This window comes from Colias eurytheme, chromosome 1, assembly GCF_061535395.1.
Source record: "Colias eurytheme isolate Ceu_HAF_F1 chromosome 1, ilColEury1 Martin Lab GWU primary, whole genome shotgun sequence".
NCBI lineage: Eukaryota > Metazoa > Arthropoda > Insecta > Lepidoptera > Pieridae > Colias > Colias eurytheme.
In genome coordinates this window covers 8,423,241-8,445,668 of record NC_142980.1, presented here as the reverse complement: position 1 = coordinate 8,445,668, position 22,428 = coordinate 8,423,241, and the positions used below count along the sequence as shown (strand labels likewise).

The 22,428-nt window shown below is 34.5% G+C and overlaps 1 protein-coding gene across 2 annotated transcripts in view; it reads right to left on the bottom strand.

Annotated features, from left to right (window-relative positions):
- Positions 1-22,428, bottom strand: part of LOC149911131 (protein bric-a-brac 1-like) — a 200,125-nt gene that overhangs the window by 6,671 nt on the left and 171,026 nt on the right. The window contains exons 2-3 of one of the 2 annotated variants that reach the window (XM_090103187.1): positions 1,306-1,363; positions 590-856 (exon numbers count right to left, since the gene is read on the bottom strand). In XM_090103187.1, the coding sequence (XP_089959313.1) occupies positions 590-856; positions 1,306-1,363 (325 nt within the window). The remainder of the gene's footprint in view (positions 1-589; positions 857-1,305; positions 1,364-22,428) is intronic. The other variant, XM_090103196.1, reaches the window with a different exon arrangement.

The window sequence follows — 22,428 nt, the reverse complement described above, 5'->3', positions numbered from 1 at the left end:
TATTACAATTTTACGGTATGACTGTTACCCGATTGTATCAATAAGAGCTATAATAAAAAAATAACAACGTGTTTTATTACAGAAAGCATTTACTTTACACATTTCCTAATACGATATTGGAATTGTATACAATTCCTAGGAAGATTATACATTTCCTAGAATATGCATGCATTAAATAGTTTTTTAAACAATATTTTATAGATTTCCTAAATGGTATCGGAATTGTACACATTTCCTAGGAATTGTATACAATTCCTTGATTTCATACATTTCCGATAACATATATACAGAATAAACAGTTTTCTATTGGTCATTATAGTGTGTTCCGTCCACGTATCGCGTTGGTTCATAATTTCATGATGCGATATATGTAGATATAGTACATATGTCACAACATACTACGTGTGATAGAACTCAAATGAGATTCGCTAGATGGGAAGGTCGATGTTTGTGTATATTGTATTTTTATTATACAAGTAATGATTCAACTACGTTAAGTCAATTTCAACCGGGAAGTTATGACACAATAGTAGTAACTTTTGATTTGCCACTCTCATGGAAGTAAGATTAGCGGAGGTTCGTCACATACCTGTACCACCGTCGGCGCTGGGCCCGAGCATGTTGTGGACACGGTTGGCATAGAGAACAAACGTCGGGTATGGTATGTCGTATTTCCGTGCAGCTTGCGACAGAGACAGGCCCTCCTTGAGCACGGAGAATATAGCCTCTGCCATGGTCTCTGGGCGCCAGGACTTGAGCGGTCCACGCTCGCGGAACCGCAGGTTGTGTACCAGGCTCTGGTTGGTGTTCCAGCATTTCTGCCACATGGATTGCAGCTGGTACTGGTAGCTATCTACTGAAATTGAAAAATTGTTGTATTAATGCATTGGCTTCTTCGGTTGCGTTAAAGAAATGAAAAACGTAAATAACCTAAAGATTGTATTTTCTTAATATATCAGTAAACTAAGATTTGTTGGATATATAAGATTTAACAATAAACTTTTCTCTTCTAATAATTGTTACAAAACATTGCCAATATCCATTAAAAAACGGACAGGTGGCAACAGAAGCTTTATTGTTCCAATAGTTATAGCTAATTATTTGTTTTAGAGTCAATGTCAGGATGGCGGAATGCCATTATATTAAAGAAAACTATAAAGCTTTTTAATGTGTTTTTCTAGTCTAGACGTTCTAAATACATTCATGTTTTATCAGAATTCTTATTGTTCTTATGAATGCGTTTCAAATCAAAATGTCAGAATACATAGTCACTCCTTAGTACTCATGTTAAAAGCATCGACTGACCTGCCAAAGACGATGTGGATGCTCCAAGCCAGGCGTGGGAGTTTTCAAGTATCTTAGCCTGTGAACAATAGAGCAAAGTTGGTTACGTCGTTTTTAATGCTTATAAGGACTTCATGTCTATTCTATAACAACAAAATGTAATCATAAATATTGTAATGTGGCTCAATATGTTAAAGTCGTTGGTCAAATTACGTCGCGCAATTGCGCTTGCACATGTTTTCAATAATGCGCAGGTACTACTTAAATAACCACAAATGACATTTATTTGTAAAGGTAACTTTTAACTTTTACCGGAAGCTCTTATTATTTCAAATATTGCATTTTTACCATGTTAACGATACATACTTTACGGTTATCTATAGAGGTTAATCAAATATTCATACAGGAAATATAATTACAATATTTATAATTTATGCAAATTGTATGGGTGCTGAACGAAATTGTAGTCTCAAATTACAATAAGTTATAGCAGTATGTTTATAATATTCGCTGCTGAGATTTAGTCTAATAAAAGTGCATTTAGCAAACGACGAAACAAAAAAGATTCACAGCACGGCAATAATCCAGAACAATAATCCCATGAGCGGTAAACGGAAAATAAGTTATTTTATTCACATAGGTGAGGATAAAAAATGACGTAACCACTTTTAAAATACGTAATAAACAATAGCAAACGCTCCGAGCGTTCCGCGTCAGACACGTCCACAACAAAACCCGTGGACTTTTTTGAATCAAAGTATTTCACCGTGATTTTCAACGTGTAAAATACCGCAATGTTTTTTTGTTTGACATATTCGGCATGACGTGGGGTGGGTCTATAAACAGTTGTGCTCTAGGCGTCGCATTTATTGCAGATGCATGTCACTTCTGCATGTGACTTCGGCTATCTCTTTGTGATATTAAATATTAATGTGTATCTTATAGACCGGACTCTCAGTGGAGTTTCTATTTTTCTATTTTTGCAAACGAACATCTCCTTGGAGCCTGCTCTATTAATTGAATATTTACAAAATGGAGCAACCTCTTTTGATATAAAATTAGACAAATAAAGTAGCCAGCACTGCATGATATATTTTTTATAGTTATCTATTTTGCTTAATTAATAGTATCGATACTTGCTTTATTTATGAAAGGAGTGGGTACCGAGGTGAAAAGAGTTGATGAAGAAATTAATAAGCATAGATAACACTTTGTTTTTAGGCAGTCTTTACCCATTCATTAGAATTAATAATTTAGGTACCAGGCTGCTGGTTGCAGTTTGAATGGAAACATTTTTCAATAAAACAAACCGAGCACTGAAATCTATCAAATGTACACTTTCATTCACTTATGTCGTGTATATTTTCGATTTGGAACAAACACGTGTTCTACGTATACATAATATGTATAAATTGTTTTTCCGAGTGAACCTAATAATATTATGGGCAAGTCGCTCGCGCGGCGCATTCATAAATCTATTTTATCGTACGCGAGCAATAAATTTTATTTCGGGATCTTTAATTCTTTGTTATTGAATTGGATTTTAGTGTTTTATTTGGGTAAACAAACAATACATCGGAACCTTTGAAACGGTACTTAGGGCACGTGCGCGCAACGTAAATACGACTAGTGAAGCGGTGCGGCATCGCGCGCTTCATAAAATTTTTATTTGTAAAAACCTTTCTTACTAATTTACAGCTGAACATTACACGGCGCTTTTGTCTGCGTTCACAATTAAAAGTTCGATAAAGTTTTGTAGTTCGCTACAAAGAATGCCGCTCTTTGCCCGAGCGATTACTGGCCCAATGTAAATAAAGTGCAGTGTACGCGCACGGGGCGACTCCGTAGCGACCGCTCGTAAACTTCCTGCTCGAGATCGGTAGGTGTAAATTAAAACATGAATCGATTTTTTCATCTGACCGTTACAATTGCTATCGTGAATTAAAATGAAAAACAGTAGGAGCTACAACAAAAGCGAAGAGATTCCTTTGAACTGGACTAACTGTTAAATGTAACAATATATTTTGGACGTTCGGATACGTCAGCCGGATGTGAGAACCTACTAGAAGTAAACTGAATGTAAAAATGAAGGTTTGATCGCGTGGAAAGTTTAGAAGAACGGCTTAATTCTTGTGGTTGTTAGCGGCGATATGAATAGATTGCAGGACATTGACGCGCGCAGTGAAATAAAAGCTATTGACTAAGGTTAGTGCCGAAGGTTCCGGAGCTTGAAAACTGACCGGTCTTGAACTGCTTTCAACGATCTCTTGCTTGGTGGAGCGCGATCTATTGCTTCGCTTGTCTCTGTAAGCCTCACTGGTACATTTACCTATTAAGTATTTATAAAACGAGGAACATGATTATGTAATTAGTTACAAAAGAAAGCTCAGGAATATCGTGCAAGATTTTATAGAAAATAGCCTTAGGCGATGTAGAGCGCGATAGTTTTATTTTATACGAGAATAATACATTTTTAATATCGTAGTTTACAAGTCGGTTATTTAATAAAAATATAATAAGATCGCTTGGGATCGCATTATAGATTCCTGTTAATTTTCAGAATAAAAACATTCATTAAAATTATTTTTTATTTAATTTATAATAATACAACATTAAGATGGCACAGATCTATGCACAGCCTGGAAGATCGGTCTCTTTATACTTTTTATTAGGGTCAAGGGTGAGACGAGTTAGTTCAATTGATCTCAATTAGAATTATTAATATACCTTGATTACCATTAAATTGTGCGTACACTCGACCGACATTTAAATGTTCAATGACTCCTTTTGTATTTTAGGTTGTTCAAATAAATATAACTACATACTTGCCAAGGTTATTATAATTATTTTTTATGAACTCTTTCAATCAATTAGAATATTTAATAACGTTAAGCTCCAAAACTTTCTATAGTTAAATTTATCATTTAGATATCATTGAAATATTGAAATGAAACTAAAACGTTTTCATAAAATAATCATTCTCTATCAAAGTTTGTAATTTTGTTATAAACTTTTTCACTGTCAATCAACAATGAATATGTAATATGTATATCAATGTTAATGATACAATTTTAAAACAGTTATTTTCTGTATGCATATTGCATAAGCATGCATGCACTCAAAATTTTCATAAAAGTTTTTATGGTTAACTCCAGAATCCGATCCTGCAGTGGTGAAATGCTTCAAAATGAACTTCAATAACTTCAAAATAAGTCATTATTTCATCGTTATTCGGTCATAGTGGTTTATAGCTCAAGAACACTATAATGAGCTTCCGTATTACGCAATTACGCTGCACATCATGGAGAATGTGCATAATAAGTTACGCCAGCTAAATTACGCTTACATTATTCTATTAAAATAATATTCATATACGAATAGGTACAATACTGTTTCCCACATCCGCGATTGTATGGGAAAAACTCAACGGCTCCGTAGCGCATAAAATTGTATAACAAGAATTTAATACAATTTCATTATTTTTTCAAATGTATTTTAATATGGAAACATCGCGTACTGTAATGAAAAAATCAGACCTGCTTGTAACGAACATACGACGTGTTTTAAAACTTTGTTCGACATTAAGATATAATTTCCATAAACGCCGGTAACAAAGCCGGTCTGTGTAAAAAAATGTCGCATTTTAAATTCTTATTTTATACTATAACACTCGAAAGCCACACGTTGGTATAATAAGGAGCCATGAATTTGCTTTTATGAATTCAGAACTTTGTTACGTAGTTTTAATACATTGCATTTTTCTATTTAACTTTAAAAGCGAGTTTACGCTCAACTCAAAATTATATGTTTCGAAACTACGAGATGTAAAAAATTAATTAAAACTTTTCTACAATTTGTTAATGAGCGAGTACAAAATGGATCGAAAAAGTTTTCCGAATTCTATAATATCGGTTAGCGGGAAGCAGTTATGTGATAAAATAAGGAGCTGTTATTGGAGGTCGGATCGTTTGAATCTGAGTGAATTTGTGCGGCTTTTGAGCTTTGACGGATAATGCTTGGGATCGAGACAGGACGAGCGAGGCTCGTCGCGATTGAAGAGGCGCGCACGTGTGCGCCTCGTTACGACAATAATATTGGTTCCTGCTCCATACCGCCTGTCAGATGGATGGGCTGCACATCCGCCATCCGCCGGTCACGCCTGTATGGAATCTTGATAACGTCATTCAGTGGCGTCAGAAACAACGGTCGCCCAATGGCGCCGGTTACATGCTTTCACAGGTTTGTCATGTCAATCTAGCCGTGACGATAGCTTCGGCGTTTAAGATAGGTATGCTTTGTTTGGTTTACTACAATATCGTAATATTGTACACGATTACACGATCCTCGTCTTGCTTAATTGAACACAGTGACATAATTTTTATAATTAGAAGAATCCTGCCTAATACATCAGTTTATTTTCCTTTAAATTTTAATGAAATATAATACATATTTCAATAGCACCTAAACGTATTTATATCCAGCTCTATCAAAATACCTTACACTTAACCTGAACGAAGTCCTCCGCTGAAAAGAAAAAGGCTTCTAAAAATATTCTGCTCGAACGCCCTACTACAGTCGCGAGATTCCCGTGTGTGAGTTAGGTTTCAGTAAATAGGTACGTATGATTCATTTGTGATAGGAGAGTTAGCGAAGAATGGGGATGGAATCCGCCGAGAGGCGAAGGATAACTAATCACACATCCTCTCCACGGCGGTACGGGTGCGGTTACATTACTGCCAATAATATATTAACAAAAAAAAAAACCTTCTCAAAATTCTATTTTGAATCGCTCATTACAAAGCAATGAAACTGTGTTTCTATTTAATATCTCGTATGAATACAGTCAATACACGCGACTAGAAAAGAATAGGAAGAAAACTTGTCAATTTAATTAATAAATATGTAGGCTGCGACATAGATGATCGTGGCATTGTCTCTGTGGGCATTGTTCGCGAGGCAGCGAGGCCCTGACCAGGCGGGCAGCGCCGACGAACGCTCGCCCGCTGCCGCGCCGTGCGCGCTTCTCTCAGGCCGAACCATTATCCATTTTCACATTAATGTCTTTTTGTTCCCCGTTTGATTGTTTAAGCGTGCGTCGATGTGGTATCCAATGGTTATTTTTTTCTATAGAGCTTTCACTTGAAATGGCTTCAGTCAATTGTGGAATATGTTGGTCTTATTGTTTCAGAAGAACAATAACCTTCATTTTATATGTTTACAGCGTCTGAAGGCTTAATAGGCACTTTGCGTCTATTGCACGCATCTGCCGTTGTTGGTATTGTGTCTAGATCTATTCGTGTATTCGAGTTTGTCTCTATTTCATTTTTTATTGTTCTATTTTCTATTGCGGACTAGTCGAGTGATTAGACAACGGGGATTGATCATCCCATGGGAATAGTATACTACTTCACCATACAATGCAGTAATTTAACAGCTCCGCGATATTAAAATATCATGTCGGCAACCGAGTTGCAATGTTGCGATTAATTGTGATTTGCTTCGTATTATTAGTCTTGTTATTGTTTTCAAGCATCCAATGAAATGTAGCAGTAAATTTATAAGTTCGTTTCAGTTTGATGATCGGTAATTAAATTGTTACTTACGTTATTCCGTATAGCTGGTTTTATTGAATAAATATTTATGGTAGAAATAATCAAAGTAAATATTTAAGCTGCCATTATCAGAATCCTTTAAAGTTCCAACCACAATTAAACGACAAATTGGAAGTATCATGAAAGCTTTTTGATAATGTACATCTTTGCCTTTTCCCCTTTGACCGCAGTGTAAATTAAAATAAAATATAATACACAAACGCATCTGACGATGATGGCAAAGCGAAAGAGAATTTAAATGAAATACAAGTGGAACTGTCTAATCAAATAAAACGCTTGATGGACAGACATGAACTAAAACTATATTAAAAAAACCGAACATATCAAAACCTAACACACATCTTGCTACATGTCGCTACTAAATAGTTCGTATATGAGTGATATTGTCGATATAAAATAACACCCCTACTTATCACAATATTCACTAAACAATCATATACAAAATTATTCTATACAAACTATGCCAAGAAGCAACATAAATTTATAATGTTTTGCTGAACATAAACTTTTAGTAAGAATATCAGCTGGCATATCAGCTGTTGGCAAATACAGCACCTTAACAATTTTATCTCTTACTAGATCACAACAAAAATGATATTTAATATCGATATGCTTTGTACGTTTATGAAATGCTGGATTTGCACACAGCTTCTGCGCACCTTGGTTATCATTAAATATGCAAATAGTGTACATCTTATTGGTTATTTCATATTGTAATTCCTTAATAGAGCAGGCTCCAAGGAGATGTTCGTTTGCAAAAATCGCGGACCTAAATCTGACTTCTGATATATATTGTATAGATCCCAGACATCCTATAGACAGATGTTGCCAACCAGTTTTGTGGTCCCCCTGCCCGCACCCCGGTAATTAAATATGGCATACAAAGAAAAAAATAAAAATATCCAAAACATGCCGTGTGGGGTATCAAATGAAAGAGCTTATTGAGTAGATCACGAATATATAGCATACTATATACATTTCTTACACTTTCTCTAAGATTTTTTAGAAAATTTACTAAAATGGTCCATTTTTGAGTTAACTTTAAACCACTATAGATTGAAAACTCATGAATATATTTTTTAAATTATTATTTTAAATAATTAACAATAGTCCATTGTTTATGATTCAATAGTTCGTAATATAATATAAGTGAGCTATGTGGTGGATTTGATGAAAATAACTATATACTATATGAACTTGAAAATATACTCGCCATCTTTCAATGCTCCCCCCACTCCCCCATGCAACTATTTCACTGTACGAAATATTGAATCGTAAACAATGGACTATTGTTAATTATATAAAATAATAATTTAAAAAATATATTCATGAGTTTTCAATCTATAGTGGTTTAAAGTTAACTCAAAAATGGACCATTTTCGTAAATTTTCTAAAAAATCTTAGAGAATGTGTAAGAAATGTTATAGTATGCTATATATTCGTGATCTACTCAATAAGCTCTTTCATTTGATACCCCACACGGCATGTTTTGGAAATTTTTATTTTTTTCTTTGTATGCCATATTTAATTACCGGGGTGCGGGCAGGGGGACCACAAAACTGGTTGGCAACATCTGTCTATAGGATGTCTGGGATCTATACAATATATATCAGAAGTCAGATTTAGGTCCGCGATTTTTGCAAACGAAACTCCACTGAGAGTCCGGTCTATAAGATATAATGCTTCTCTACATGCTTCAGATAGACCAATATACTCTGATTCAGTGCTAGAGAGGGCTACACATTTCTGTTTTCTACACTCCCATGATATTACACCATCAGATAACAAAAAACACATTCCAGTATATGATCTCCTATCTTCAGAGTTAGAAGCCCAATCAGCATCTACATAGCCTGTTATTTCTGAATTACCTTCTTTACAATATTTTATTCCATAACATTTAGTTCGTTTTAAATACCTTAATACTCTTTTTGCATATTCCCAATGCTCTTTTGTGTGACAATTATTAAACTGACTTAAAAAACTTATAGAGTAACTAATATCTGGCCTAGTTAAGACTGACAAGTACATCAAACTACCAATTAGTTGTTGATAGGGCACATGACTATTTGCCCCTACTGGACCTTTATTTACATTTAATTTGACCTCCATCGGAGTATCAACAATCTTACAATCACTTAAATTAAATCTGCTTAAAAGTTGATCAATATAAGCTTCCTGACTCAAAGTTACATATCCTTTATCTTTATTGAAGGTTACATTCATTCCAAGACATAATTTAGCTTCACCTAAGTCCTTAATGCTGAAATTATTAGATAAAATCTGTTTCAAGTTATTAGTTTCAATTATATCATTGGAAAATATAAAGAAATCGTCGACATAGACTGTCACAATGGTCTTACAATTATTAATATTCTTTGTATACATACATGGTTCTATTTTTGACCTTTTGTAACCATTACTGATCAAACAATTATCAACCTTTTTATTCCAAGCTCTAGAGGCTTGCTTAAGTCCATAAATGGCCTTTTTAAGTTTCAATACTTTATGATCTGAACTACTACTATTATAACAATCTGGCATTTTCATGTAAATGGTTTCCTCTAAATCACCATTCAAGAAAGCAGTCTTGACATCTAAATGGTGAACATCCATACCTAACTTTACAGACAATGCAAATAATAGTCGAAGGGTTGTATGTCTCACTACAGGCGAAAATGTTTCTGTGTAATCTACACCATATTTTTGGGTGAAGCCCTTTGCGACCAAACGAGCACGATAACGCACATTGTTTTCACTGTCGTACTTTTTTCGTAACACCCACTTGCACTGCACTATAGTACCATCTTTTGGTACATCTACGAGTTCCCATGCACTATGATTCTCGAATGACTGTAGCTCATCCTGTACTGCCGCTAACCAATGTTCTTTCTCTGGACCTTCCAAAGCTTCCTGCAAGGATATCTCATCCATGAACATGTTGTCATCTTTTATACAAGCACTTGCAAATCCATATCTGTCTGGCTGCTGCCTACGCCGGGTACCAGATATTATGTTGACATTGTTCAATATAATGGAGTCTTCACTGTCTGTTGTACCAGTCTCAGAGCTATCTAATGTGTCTTCTTCACAAGGTACATATAGTTCACTGCTGTCATCTGTGTTCGAGCTCTCTGATTGTTCAAGTGAATCTTCCTGAGGTGTCAAGTCTTTTTCCTCCACTGGAACCATATTCACTTCATCTGAACAATTTTCCTGTACCTTCAGATCACTCTCTGTCTCCATCTTGACATGACCTAGACGTCGATGCCAAACTTCACTGGACACCATCACTGCAGCCGATGAACAACACTCAGGCATGTTTAGTTTATACACACCATTCAACAGACTCGCTGTAGCCACTAATACTCCTGCTTGGTTGAAAATCTGACATCCATTATTGTTGAATGAAACTATGTTTTCTTTTGATATAAGTTGACTAACAGACAACAGATTTGTAGTCAACTTCGGCACGCATAATACATCTTCCACTGTAATATCGTATTCACAGGCATGCGTCTTTGTCGTAATCTGCACATCTCCAGTACATACTACTGGTATTTTATCTTTATTTGCCACGACAATTTCTTTGATCATAACATCTCGCGACACATTTGACAACCATTCTTCGTTCGCGGTAAGATGAACACTCGCCCCGGAGTCAATATACCAGTCACTTTTACAAAATTCACCATTCAGGAACACGGCGCTAAACGCGTTACTTCTTGTGCGTTCATTTTTATTTGTATTCGACGCATTTTTGTCCGAAAATGTACACTGATTGCGATAATGTCCTGTTTGTTTACATTTGTAGCATCTAATGACTTTTGGTTTTGACTTTGACAAGTTTGACGTCTGTTCAGTGTTACCAACATTCCGTTTCATCTTATAACTCGCAAATGCTCCACTGGAATTGGAAGCGCTACTGTCTTTGCCATTTCCACTTTCTTCCATGTCCAATAATTTTGTTTTAATGGCGTCTGATGTCAATGGTATGCCGCAATGCTCAATCGCCATTATCATAGGGGAATATTTTTCTGTTAATCCCGCTAACAAAAGCGATGCGACCCACTCATCATTGATATTAAAGCCCGTACCGCTTAATTTTTGGCTTGTTTCAATGATTTGTGTCACGTACGAAGTCATTGAAGCACTATTTTCGAGTCGTATTGAAATCAAACTCCTCAGCAAACTGATTCTTCTCGTGAATCCTGAGTCATCAAATAGGTTCTTCAATTTCTTCCACAGCTCATGTGTCGTTTGTACACTTTTTATATGCACATAAAGCGACGAATCTATTGTCATGATCAGCTTAGCTCTGGTTTTCGCGTCACCTGCTGCTCCTATTTCTGCTGGTACAGTCTCCGACTTGATGCAATCAGACAATCCCTCCAGCACCAGAAAATTCTCAGCCGCAAAAGCCCATTCGCTGTAGTTTTCACGTCCTTTCAATTTAGGCACACTAACAAGATAATTCGTCGTCATTTTCAACTAAAAAATCTGGGCCCATAACCTCTAATCAAATAAAACGCTTGATGGACAGACATGAACTAAAACTATATTAAAAAAACCGAACATATCAAAACCTAACACACATCTTGCTACATGTCGCTACTAAATAGTTCGTATATGAGTGATATTGTCGATATAAAATAACAAACTGTTTAAGTCGGAAGATCACACTCGATTCACAACGTACCGTTTATGACGTTAGTACCGTTTACAAGCTTTTATTCGTTGTTACTTCAATTACACTGTCTCATTTGTGTATACAATTTTCTGCCATTCGCATTGTCCGAGACCTATTATTTCATGGATATATTATTAAATAATTTCGACACAGCGTGTGTGTTTTCGAAGTTTACGTTTAAATACGTTGTTTTACCCATTATGAGGTAGAGTAAATAACGTGACAGTAATGATATGGTGAACTAGTGTACTGTATGGAATCGTGTCGTACCTACATTATAATATTGTTAGAACCCTAATAATATCTTCGTTAGAACAGTAGTGGGTTTACCCAAGTATTGTTACCTAATACAAAATATTTATTTATAAATTCTTAAAAAGTTGTCAGAAATTTCTGACTGTTTTAAATTTATCATCCTAAAGCGATTTTAATATTGAGTTAAAATTATTAACGTGGCATGAGTCCTCATATTTAGAGTTACCAACGTATTTAAAGCCGACCGAATGAAAGCTGTCAGGTCGTGAAAATGCTGCAGAATATATTAATTTTCTTCTGTTTACTCTCTTATTTACTTTTCTTCAATTTACAGACACTTCAAATATTAAAGCGGCAGTAAAGTCGCACACGATTCATGTGAATTAAGAAGTATGCAAACGTCCTCATAACTGTAGTTCAACGCACACATTCGGAAGTTTTAATACATCGCATTAATTACAGGCACTGTCGTATCTGTAAAGTTAAATATTAGTGAGTCGGCACTTATGCAAAACGAGTAAGATTTTATTTGACTTCGGCGTAGTTTCGGCGCTGGCGACGATGTAAGCAAGACAAACATGTTAATTATCACCCCATCCCCACCCCCCGTCACCTCGCGCCCGCCTCACCCCTCTGGCTCCCAATTACGACGGCGAGCGGGAAGGCGCGATGCCTGAATTATTTAGGGCGAACTTTGACGAACATTTGTTTTTAATTTAAAACGACCTATACATCCGCTGGAATTATAACACTTATATATAATTCAGCGCCGGACGAAACAGGTAACTGGTGTAGATGGTCCTCAGTGAATAAAATACGAGTATAGTTTCGTATTACGTATCGGTTAAAATATTTAATGCGTCCGTGCTTATTTCATCGCGCTTACGAACAAACTCCGGTTAATTTATTATTTACGTCGAGAACCTTCAGTTTGGTGTTTAATTTATTTATATTTATTCATAGTGTAACAGAAGTTTTCCATGTTTCCTGCGTACTTCGTCCTGTGAATATATACAACTAAATTATAATAACGCTTTCACTAAACTTGGAAACTTAGTAAATCCATTGTTATTTAGACAATAAAGTTAAATTCAGTTCGGTATGTGCTAATCTTAATATACCTATATAAATCTCGTGTCACAATGTTTGTCCTCAATGGACTCCTAGGTAAACCACTTAACCGATTATAATAAAATTCGCACACCATGTGTAGTTCGATCCAACTTGAGGGACAGGATAGTTTAAACATGTAGGTACCACGGGCCAAGCCGGGGCGGACCGCTAGTTAATTATAAATATATAAACAAAATAGCTTGCGACATGGAAATTATATCACCAACTTCCTAAAAATAGCTATAAATGGATATGGATGGATATTGCCTAATTTAATGGATTTTTAGCTATAAATGGAATTTATAGTTTTAGAATATTTTATGTATATATTTTTATTTTTAATATCTATGCTATACAATTGTGAATTTTACTACTCGTACCTTTTTATAACTATTATTTACAGAAAAAAATATTTAAAGCAGCTCATTAAAGCACAACTTTGTGGAATTTAAACTTAGCAGGAAATCTAACAGATTATTCTTATTCGAGCTTTACGAGGAAAAGTCGAGCCGATAAAAATAAAGCTTTTTTATATTTTAATTGGCACTTTTCGTGGAAAATTATTATATTTTCATGAAAAATTATTATATTTAGATTGATTTAAATCAACAGTGAATTGAAGTTTGAATTTCTTTCTTTCTTTCTGAATTAACTAAATCTAAACTAATTGTAATCAATTACTAATTCATTTCATTCTACTGAATACCCATAACATTATCTTATACATAATATATTTATTTATATTTACTTCAGTATTTAAACAAATCTATACACTGCCATAACAAGCTTCATAGCTAACCCGTGCGTAACATTATTAAACGTCAAACGTAAGAGTAAATCTATCTTCTTTCTTATATATAAAAATGAATCGCAAAATGTGTTGGTAAGCGCATAACTCGAGAACGGCTGAACCGATTTCGATAATTCTTTTTTTATTATATTCCTTGAAGTACGAGGATGGTTCTTATGTAGAGAAAACGTAAAAATGTACCACGGGCGAAGCCGGGGCGGACCGCTAGTATAATATAAAAATGAATCGCAAAATGTGTTGGTAAGCGCATAACTCGAGAACGGCTGAACCGATTTCGATAATTCTTTTTTTATTATATTCCTTGAAGTACGAGGATGGTTTTTATGTAGAGAAAACGTAAAGATGTACCACGGGCGAAGCCGGGGCGGACCGCTAGTACTGTATAAAATTTCTTCTCCACAGTGCAGTATTGCAGTCCGTACTCCGTACGGCAACATTAACTCATAATGCATTAGATAGGGTTGTACCAAATCGCACCACCGGTTATACACGATCCCCCTGGGACCTCGGCATTAGTGATTTATGAAAACGGTCAAGTGGATTTATCTCTCTGTATGAGTTTATATATAATTCATAGGGAGAATTGATATTTTTTATGACATTAGTCAAAAGTTGTGAGCTTTGACTAAACTTATACCGGTATAGATATTTATTATAGTTGAATGTATTACGTCTTTGTATTATTAAATGAGGCAAATAATTTATTAAAAAAAAAAAAAAATATTGGTTGTCTGTAAAGTTGGTTTACTGACGATAGTTGAACGTGACAACGTCCGATTGTGATTCTTTGTCGCTAGTTCCGCGCTCTCGCTTGCACTTCAAGGATTACATGGAACGCCTCAGAGTGAGGTAACGCCGCATGAGTCATGTTTTTTCGTGCGTGCAACCGGCTCTATCGAATTATAAGACGTTGTCACGTCAAAAGAACGGCAATACTTCAATTAATAAACTCAATAAGATACGTTATGTGTTAAATCGAAACCAATAAAGGCATTTCGAGACAATTTATAAATATTATGAATATTATTTGTTTATTCTAAGAGTTTATTTTATAGAATACAACATTAGGGCCCCGGGCCTCACCATTGCTCATTATGTATCTGGTCTCCATTCACACAGACAAGGAAATTTTCGCCCGCATCTGTTTATAATTAATTTAGAACATTAATTCTGTATTGTACAAATGGATGTCTATTGTTATGTTTTCATACAAAGCGCTCGCGTCTCGCTGTGTTATGTTGTTTTAATCTAAAATCGGCGTACATCTCTTGTTTTTCTTAAGAAATGATGATGAAGTGAATATAACACAAACCTAATTAAATATTTAAGTCCAATCATAGAATGTATATTTAATCAAATTGCCAAATATTATTTTATTTGTTTAACGCAATTGTTTTTAATTAGCATGGTGGGAAATGTTATTAAAATTTATTTAAATAGGTCTCGAATTATAAGTCAAATAAAAGCCACGTACCTATATTCCAATAATAATAATTGTTTAAAAAAACTAAAAAACACGCTTTTAGTTCGGTTTTCTATAAAACGCGTGTTTTTTATTTTTTTAAACTATTATTTATTTTATCAAATTAGTGTATTGTCCTCGGTCCTAAATAAATCTACAAAGTTTGAACGAAATCTGGCCGTTTAAAGTGGTAAAAAATCGCGGAAAGAAGTCGGTTACAAACAAACATACAGGTGAAGCTAATAATATAAAGCGTGTAAAAAGAAAAATATAAATTCACTCTAGAATAAAATCGTTAAAACTTTTAATGCAGTTAACACTTAATTGAATTTTCAATTGCAGTTCAAAATGTGAGCACCTGGAATGTTTTAAAAACATTTTACAAATAGTAAAATATAATTTTTATTGCAAGCTCACTCGGGGCTTATCGGAAAAGTTCGGGAATACTTCTCAAAGTTTTCGAATGCGGATACGGCACGGATTATTTCGATGCAGTGCACGTAACATGTTCGTTTTTATATTTATATTTTAAAAAGTCACAACGGGATAGAATATTTAATTAAACACTTATCAAATTGTTTTCTAACTTCGCGTCGTCAGCTTATAACGCGAGCTGTCCTTCAGAACGTAATTGAAAGGGGTTAAAAATAAAAATAGGATTTAAAAGTGAACAACGGAACGCGAAAAAGTTTAAGCGGCAACTAATTAAAAACAAAATGAAAAAAAGAGGCTCACTTGAGCGCGCGGAAACTGGCTTTCCCGAATTAACTCGTTCTTTTTCGCGCGCTTTCCCTTTCGTCCAGCTAATGAGGGTTAAGGACCTTCGTGTGTACCCGCTGACGCCATATTGTTCTATTTACAAATTTGTCCCCGTAATGTCGCTTTTAAAGGACGTTAAGTCGACGCGAAAAATAACAACACGACACTTGCTCTTTGTAAATTTTTTATTTATGTATATTATAATGAGGTACATTGTATTTGATACGTCTATACGTTATGTATACTGATGGCCAGAGTGAGAGAATAGATTCAGATTATTATATCAAAAGTTATGAAATTTTGAATTTAAGATCTGTGGTAGAATTGTACATTTACATATGAAAAACTATATTTTGTGAAAGCTTCAAATATTTTCTAACAGCAGGTGGAAATAAATATGTATATCACAATTTTCTATAAAAAAACAGTACCACTTAAGGTCTCGAGATCGGAACGTTTTTATATTCTCAGAAGACTACCATTTCTTAGCGCGCTTTAAATTAATGTTTTAGTTATAAAAAATGTAGAATGCACATTTGCTTTTTGTCCGTTACTTTATTTTCAAAGTACACAATCGCGCCTCTCGCGTCTCAGCCGACCTAAGGGCTCATTCTCATGGACGCATTAAAATTCTTAAGATCGCGCTTAATTATTATAAAATTGAAATAATTGAAATTTCTTTGAGAAATAACAAAGTAAATATGTATAACAAATAAAAAGTTTGCAATTAAAACAATAGAAGTAAAATAACATTGTAATAATTTTTTTCATCGATACCCGTAGTTAATTGATCATAATTTTAGCAGCTGGCAGTTTTTATGAGCATATCTTGACTCTTGAGTTATGTGAACCTATTATTCCTTTTATTTTTTTATTTTTATACTATTCATATGTAAGTTTAAGAGTTACGACTAAATACACCTATGATAAACAATAATCATTATATAAGAGCATTAATTGAGCAAAAATGTGCTCTGTATGTCTCAAATATAAATAAAATTATAGAGGGTTAAATGAGAGATAATATTTTACTCCGGGTCAAAATGAAAATTATTCTTTAAAATGAAATATTCCCAACAACTCTCAATTGTATTTTAATTATTCAATAAACAATTAACCGCAGCCAAACATAATTTAAAATTAAATTAGATGTCCTTGTAGAAAAAGCATGAGCTTTGAGAGAGCTTTCCTTAAGTACAGCTCGCAATCGACATTCCTTTACCATAGATCAAAAGAGTTGATTTAATTGAATAAATAAAATAAATAGATAGCAAAAGGAAAGCAGAGTCCCGTATGAAAGCAGCCGTAGTGTCGGCACAGCACTGCGACCGTCTCGACAATACCCTCTTGTTTATAGTCCGGCCTACTTCCTTTGAACGCGCATGTGGGCCCGAGGAAACGTGCAGTAAACAGAACTTTCTCGTAATGTTTAATTAAATTAATCAGTTGGTTGATTAGTCGATGGTCCACGAGCGATAAACACGTCTCGCTTTGATCTCGCACTCTCGATTGTACCCGCGGCGCCGGCGCGCAACGCCGGACTTGTCAATTGTATTATCTTTTTATTGTTTACATTTAAACTTATTTCATTACCGTTTGAGCGGCGTGGAATGTAGACGTTTAGAGATATTTACTTAAACATTTCGCTTCTACGCTGGAAATGTGTAAAATACAGGTATAGTTGTGAATAATTTTGATTAGATTGATGTACTATGATAAAAGCTCTCCCAATGATGGTTCAATGTCAGTTTGGACGTATGGTATAAAGTAAATTTTAAATATATAAACATTTCTTAGCTTGGTTTTATTTAAAGATTCAATTTTTACTGTATTGTGCGAGTATATAATGCAGCAATGTAATCGCATCAGAAGGAGACCGTTACGATTACCTATATTTAGATTTTAGGAGCTTACACCGCAAGAATGTGTAATGAACAGGCCTGACCTGACATAAACATATTGTGCAGCTGAAATTAAAGCAATTATATTTAAAACAACGTTCGAGATAAATCTGAAACATCAACTGAGTGCTGAATAAAATATAATCAGAAGTTTTTGGTTCAGAAAGAACTTTTTACTGTGAACCTTTATGTGTGACACATATGAATATTTTTTGTTCTTACTTTTATTAATTTTCAATTATCTATATCCAGAAGAAAGTAAGACCACATCAAAGACAATCATTTAAGTAATTATTTGGCATAATTGAAAAAACATAAACTTATCAAAGCTTCTTGTAACAAAATTCTTTTAGGTCTAAAAGCTCTAAACGATCAGGTAATTTAAAACACACGTGAAACTCACAACAACGTAACGAGATAGTCCCATTTATTCCTGTTTGCTACATTTTTGCCAATCTGACAAAGGCGTAAGCGGCTTAAAGCTTATGAACTACTTTGGATGCTCACTTCATTTGCCCTCTGCTTTTAAAATGGACATCGAACAAACTCAATTTTTGTAAATAACGTTGCAATGATGCAGGTAAAGGAATTCCTGACGTATATTTCCTAGAAAATAAGGTAATTCTTAATTAATGACGCTTTCGATAGCCTAAATAAACTCGCTGTAATTTCTTTCATCGTACCTTATTAACGAAAATTCAGTTAGTTTACACTTTGACGTGAAACACAACTTTACATTTCAACTAAACTTTTAAACAGATGTATATATAGGTATATATATAAGGATTTCATTTCGTTTCATATGAAAAAGCTACAGCTAACCAAGTTGGTCAAACAACGTGGGAGGTTTATCCTTGAATGGTCAGTTTTTAAAGAGACAACAGTGTAAAGTGTTACTTAACGTCCACGGGAGCACTCACAAAGTGCAATCCATTTTCTAAGAAAATCCTTTGAAATACGTTGTCACTGGGACTTTTATGCCGTTGTGTGTTGCCACAGCGAACAATAGAATAATGTAATATACGTATAGCGTGATGCGTCGGCGGCCGTCAGACGTGGCGCCTCGGATCTTTAATGTCCGCTAATAATAAATTTTGTTTAACATATTACTGTTAGGCGGCGCAATGAAAATGTGAACACACGGGAAAATTAATTTGAGAACGTCCCACTTGGACGAATCCTTTTAACGTCATATAAACAAGATTTTATTTTTATATTGCTTTCTAATTATAATATAGAATGTTCAGCTTGTAAAATTCTAATCACATTTTGATGAATCAGTTGATTAGTGCGGTCGATGTTGCGGAGATTATGTGGTAAGTTTTATTGGAAATTTTAAACATGAAAAATGAAAATATGTGATGGAGGATTTAAAGTTCGGAAACCGTTCTGAACGCAAGCGATGGAAACAATATAATTAACCTTGACCCATTTCATAAAATACATTATTATTTATTCTGTACGCTCTAGAAACATCATGGTAATTATATTGTAGGTATAACCATGTTTGTAACATTTTTACATTTTTACATTTCCGTGTAAACAATATCGAAGGTTTAACTGCTTAGCATAATAGGTGATTACGTTCACTTATTCGTTGTATTAGCCTGTCAATTTGTCTATGAAATTGAAAAATCGATGTGTGGTATCAAGAAAATTCACCGCCTGTAATCGTAGCGGTGTTCTTTATGTACGATTCGTTTAACCGAACATAAACTAATTTAAATAAATGCATATCTTATTGTCGGCCGGTAGATATAATTCTATGATAAAATACTTGGCTCTATTGAAAAGGGAACACTAAACGACTTATGATAACATAGCAACATTAGCATTAGGTTATTACTTTTTTATTAAAAAATGTTGAAACAAAGGCAGGAAGCGCAGAATGAGAACACCAGTTGTTTCCATAGTTTGAAATTCCGCAACGCTCGTATGGGACTGTTGAATGTTAGTTATTGCAGCTGACTTGATTCGCGATATAAGATTTGTAAAAGTATCAAGTACTGGACTTTTTATGCACGAAGGTATTATTGCGGACGTTGTTTTTTGAAAACTTTAGATAAAAATGTCAACATAATCTATGTTTTGTTTAATGGAATATCACAAATTAATAGATTTTATGAATGCTGATTTGATAGACGAATTATTGATAAACGGACAATTCCAAATCGTGTATTTTATATCGTTTCTATACACGTGGCCACGCAAATAAAACAATAGAACAACGTTAGAATCATAGACCGGAGTTAGATGCGTATGAAAATAAAATTGCAGTTAGAAAAGCACTTACACCCAGCTACTAGAGTCGACCGTTCCGTTTAACAACTGCAAAATCCTCTTAAATCCCCAATTAAAACAAGTAGAGACGAGATAACATAAAATATCGACGTCGGAATCTTTTGTCATAACCACGCTGAAGCTTTCGAGCATGGCCTTAGAGGTACGTAGGTATAGCTAAAAATTCCTCGTTTATTCATACCGTTTGAATGGAGCTGCCATCCGTGGTGGTGAACACCATTATATCGTGTCTGTTAGTCTGCGTGTGAAATTGCCGTGAACGATCTCAGGGATTATGCATTTCCCCACGGGCTATCGAAAATTATACCATTTCACAATATGAACTACTACTGTCATTTCTAAAACAAAAGGTTCAAAGAAAACAAATGCGTTTGTTACGGTTAGAAAATATTTAAAAGTATTGTTTACTTCTTCCCGTTTTAATTTATTAGATACACAATGGCACTTTTATAATAATAATGCTGTTTTTGGTGTATAATGGTATAATATACATATTTTAGGTTACATATTTAACTTTTGCTTAGTATTTTTGATTAAAATCTCATTCATGTAATATTACCTACGTGTTACGTTAATATATACACAACATTTAAATCAATTTTGTTAAATATAAACCTATAGTCATATTATACATTTTTGTACATATGGGTAGTGTATTCCAACAATATTTGAAGTTTCAAAAGCCTACTACACTATAATAGAGGATAATTACCACCACCTCTAATCCTTCTTAGTCTCCCTAAGCGTGCACATGAATTACCCCTTCACACTTTTCGCGCCGCAATTAGCGCAATATAACAGCATAAAGGCACAGTAATAAAGTAAATGTAGCATAGATGCGCTTAGAGGCAGAAGTCCCACTTGAGCGTCTTTAGCGGACCTCGTCAAAGGCGGGCGCCGGTCCAAGAGAGTCGAGCCCGTGAGCTAGACGCATCGAGCATTCTCCACAACAATGACGAGCTTGTAAAATACAGATTAGCTTTTCACTTATAATAATACTTCAGTGTGGCGCCTAACGACGCGCATGTTTGGATCCACTGCTTTGAATCTCGAGTTAAAAGAAACTATATGTTCTATTTTTATATCGTCGCCGCTTAGATGCGATAGTTTCTTTGTCTTTGGCTATTTTTATATGCTTTACGTTTTACCGGCAAGTCAATTGTTTGTTCCATTTGCATGTTAAGGTGATACTGAAAAAAAATTACTTATTCAATATAATAAGTAAGTCAAGAGAAAATGGTACTAGGATAATTTATGCGTAAAATATGCATCAATAGGAAATCATGTATGCACTCAGCAAATATTGTGTTTAAGTAAATAATACTATTCCAAGTAATATATTTTATGTTGTAAATCATAGTAAAGTGTGACGAATTTTCCAATTGAGCATACTACGTAAAAGCCTACGTACTTTTGATCACAATCTGATCAATCAAAAACTTTGTAATTCGACTGGACATTAATGCACTTCAGAAAGTTTTCGGGCCATTGCAATGAGTGTTTTATTTAGACCCCGAGTTTTTATTCCTACCTTCAATTAACTATAGAGCGTTTGATTTTTATCTTTTAGTTTTACCGTCGCTGCCATCAACTTCGCACGCGCATATTTTTGCTTTTATTCAAGAATAGCATTCTAAATTCACAGAAAATGTGAGCTGTAGTTTTAAAAGTTCTGAATAAGTATTTTCTATCAGGGCACAAGGACAATATAATCCTCAAATACGGAGTCTTATTTTCAATTTAATCGTTTTTCTCCATCGAATAATCTGTTTCGGCACTCATAAATGTACCTATGTTTGCAAACCTAGGGCAATAACGGAACAGTTTTACGAACTTTCATTTGTCGAGGGTAGTTACACAATTGTTAATAAAAATAATGTCACAGTTCGGCTTGTATTCACTTCGGCGTGGCGTTAGATAGAAACAGTAGTTTTGTAAACAGATTGAATGTTTTACAATTTATTCCAATTCGATTCGTGGTGTTTGTGTTTGTTTATTGACACCAGTTTAACTTTATTTGTTAAAACAATTCTCTATGTGAATATAGAGTAAATTTGCACAATTTAAATTACTGTTAAATTTTATCTAAACAAGAACATTAGTGTATTGCAGTCATTAAATAGCATTTAAATTTGAACCTCGTCGGCGTGACTAGTTGTATATGTACAATAATGGGGAACTACGAGCTAAGAAGGCAAGACAGTGACTCAAAATATTGTAATTGTAGTGGCTCCTGCAAA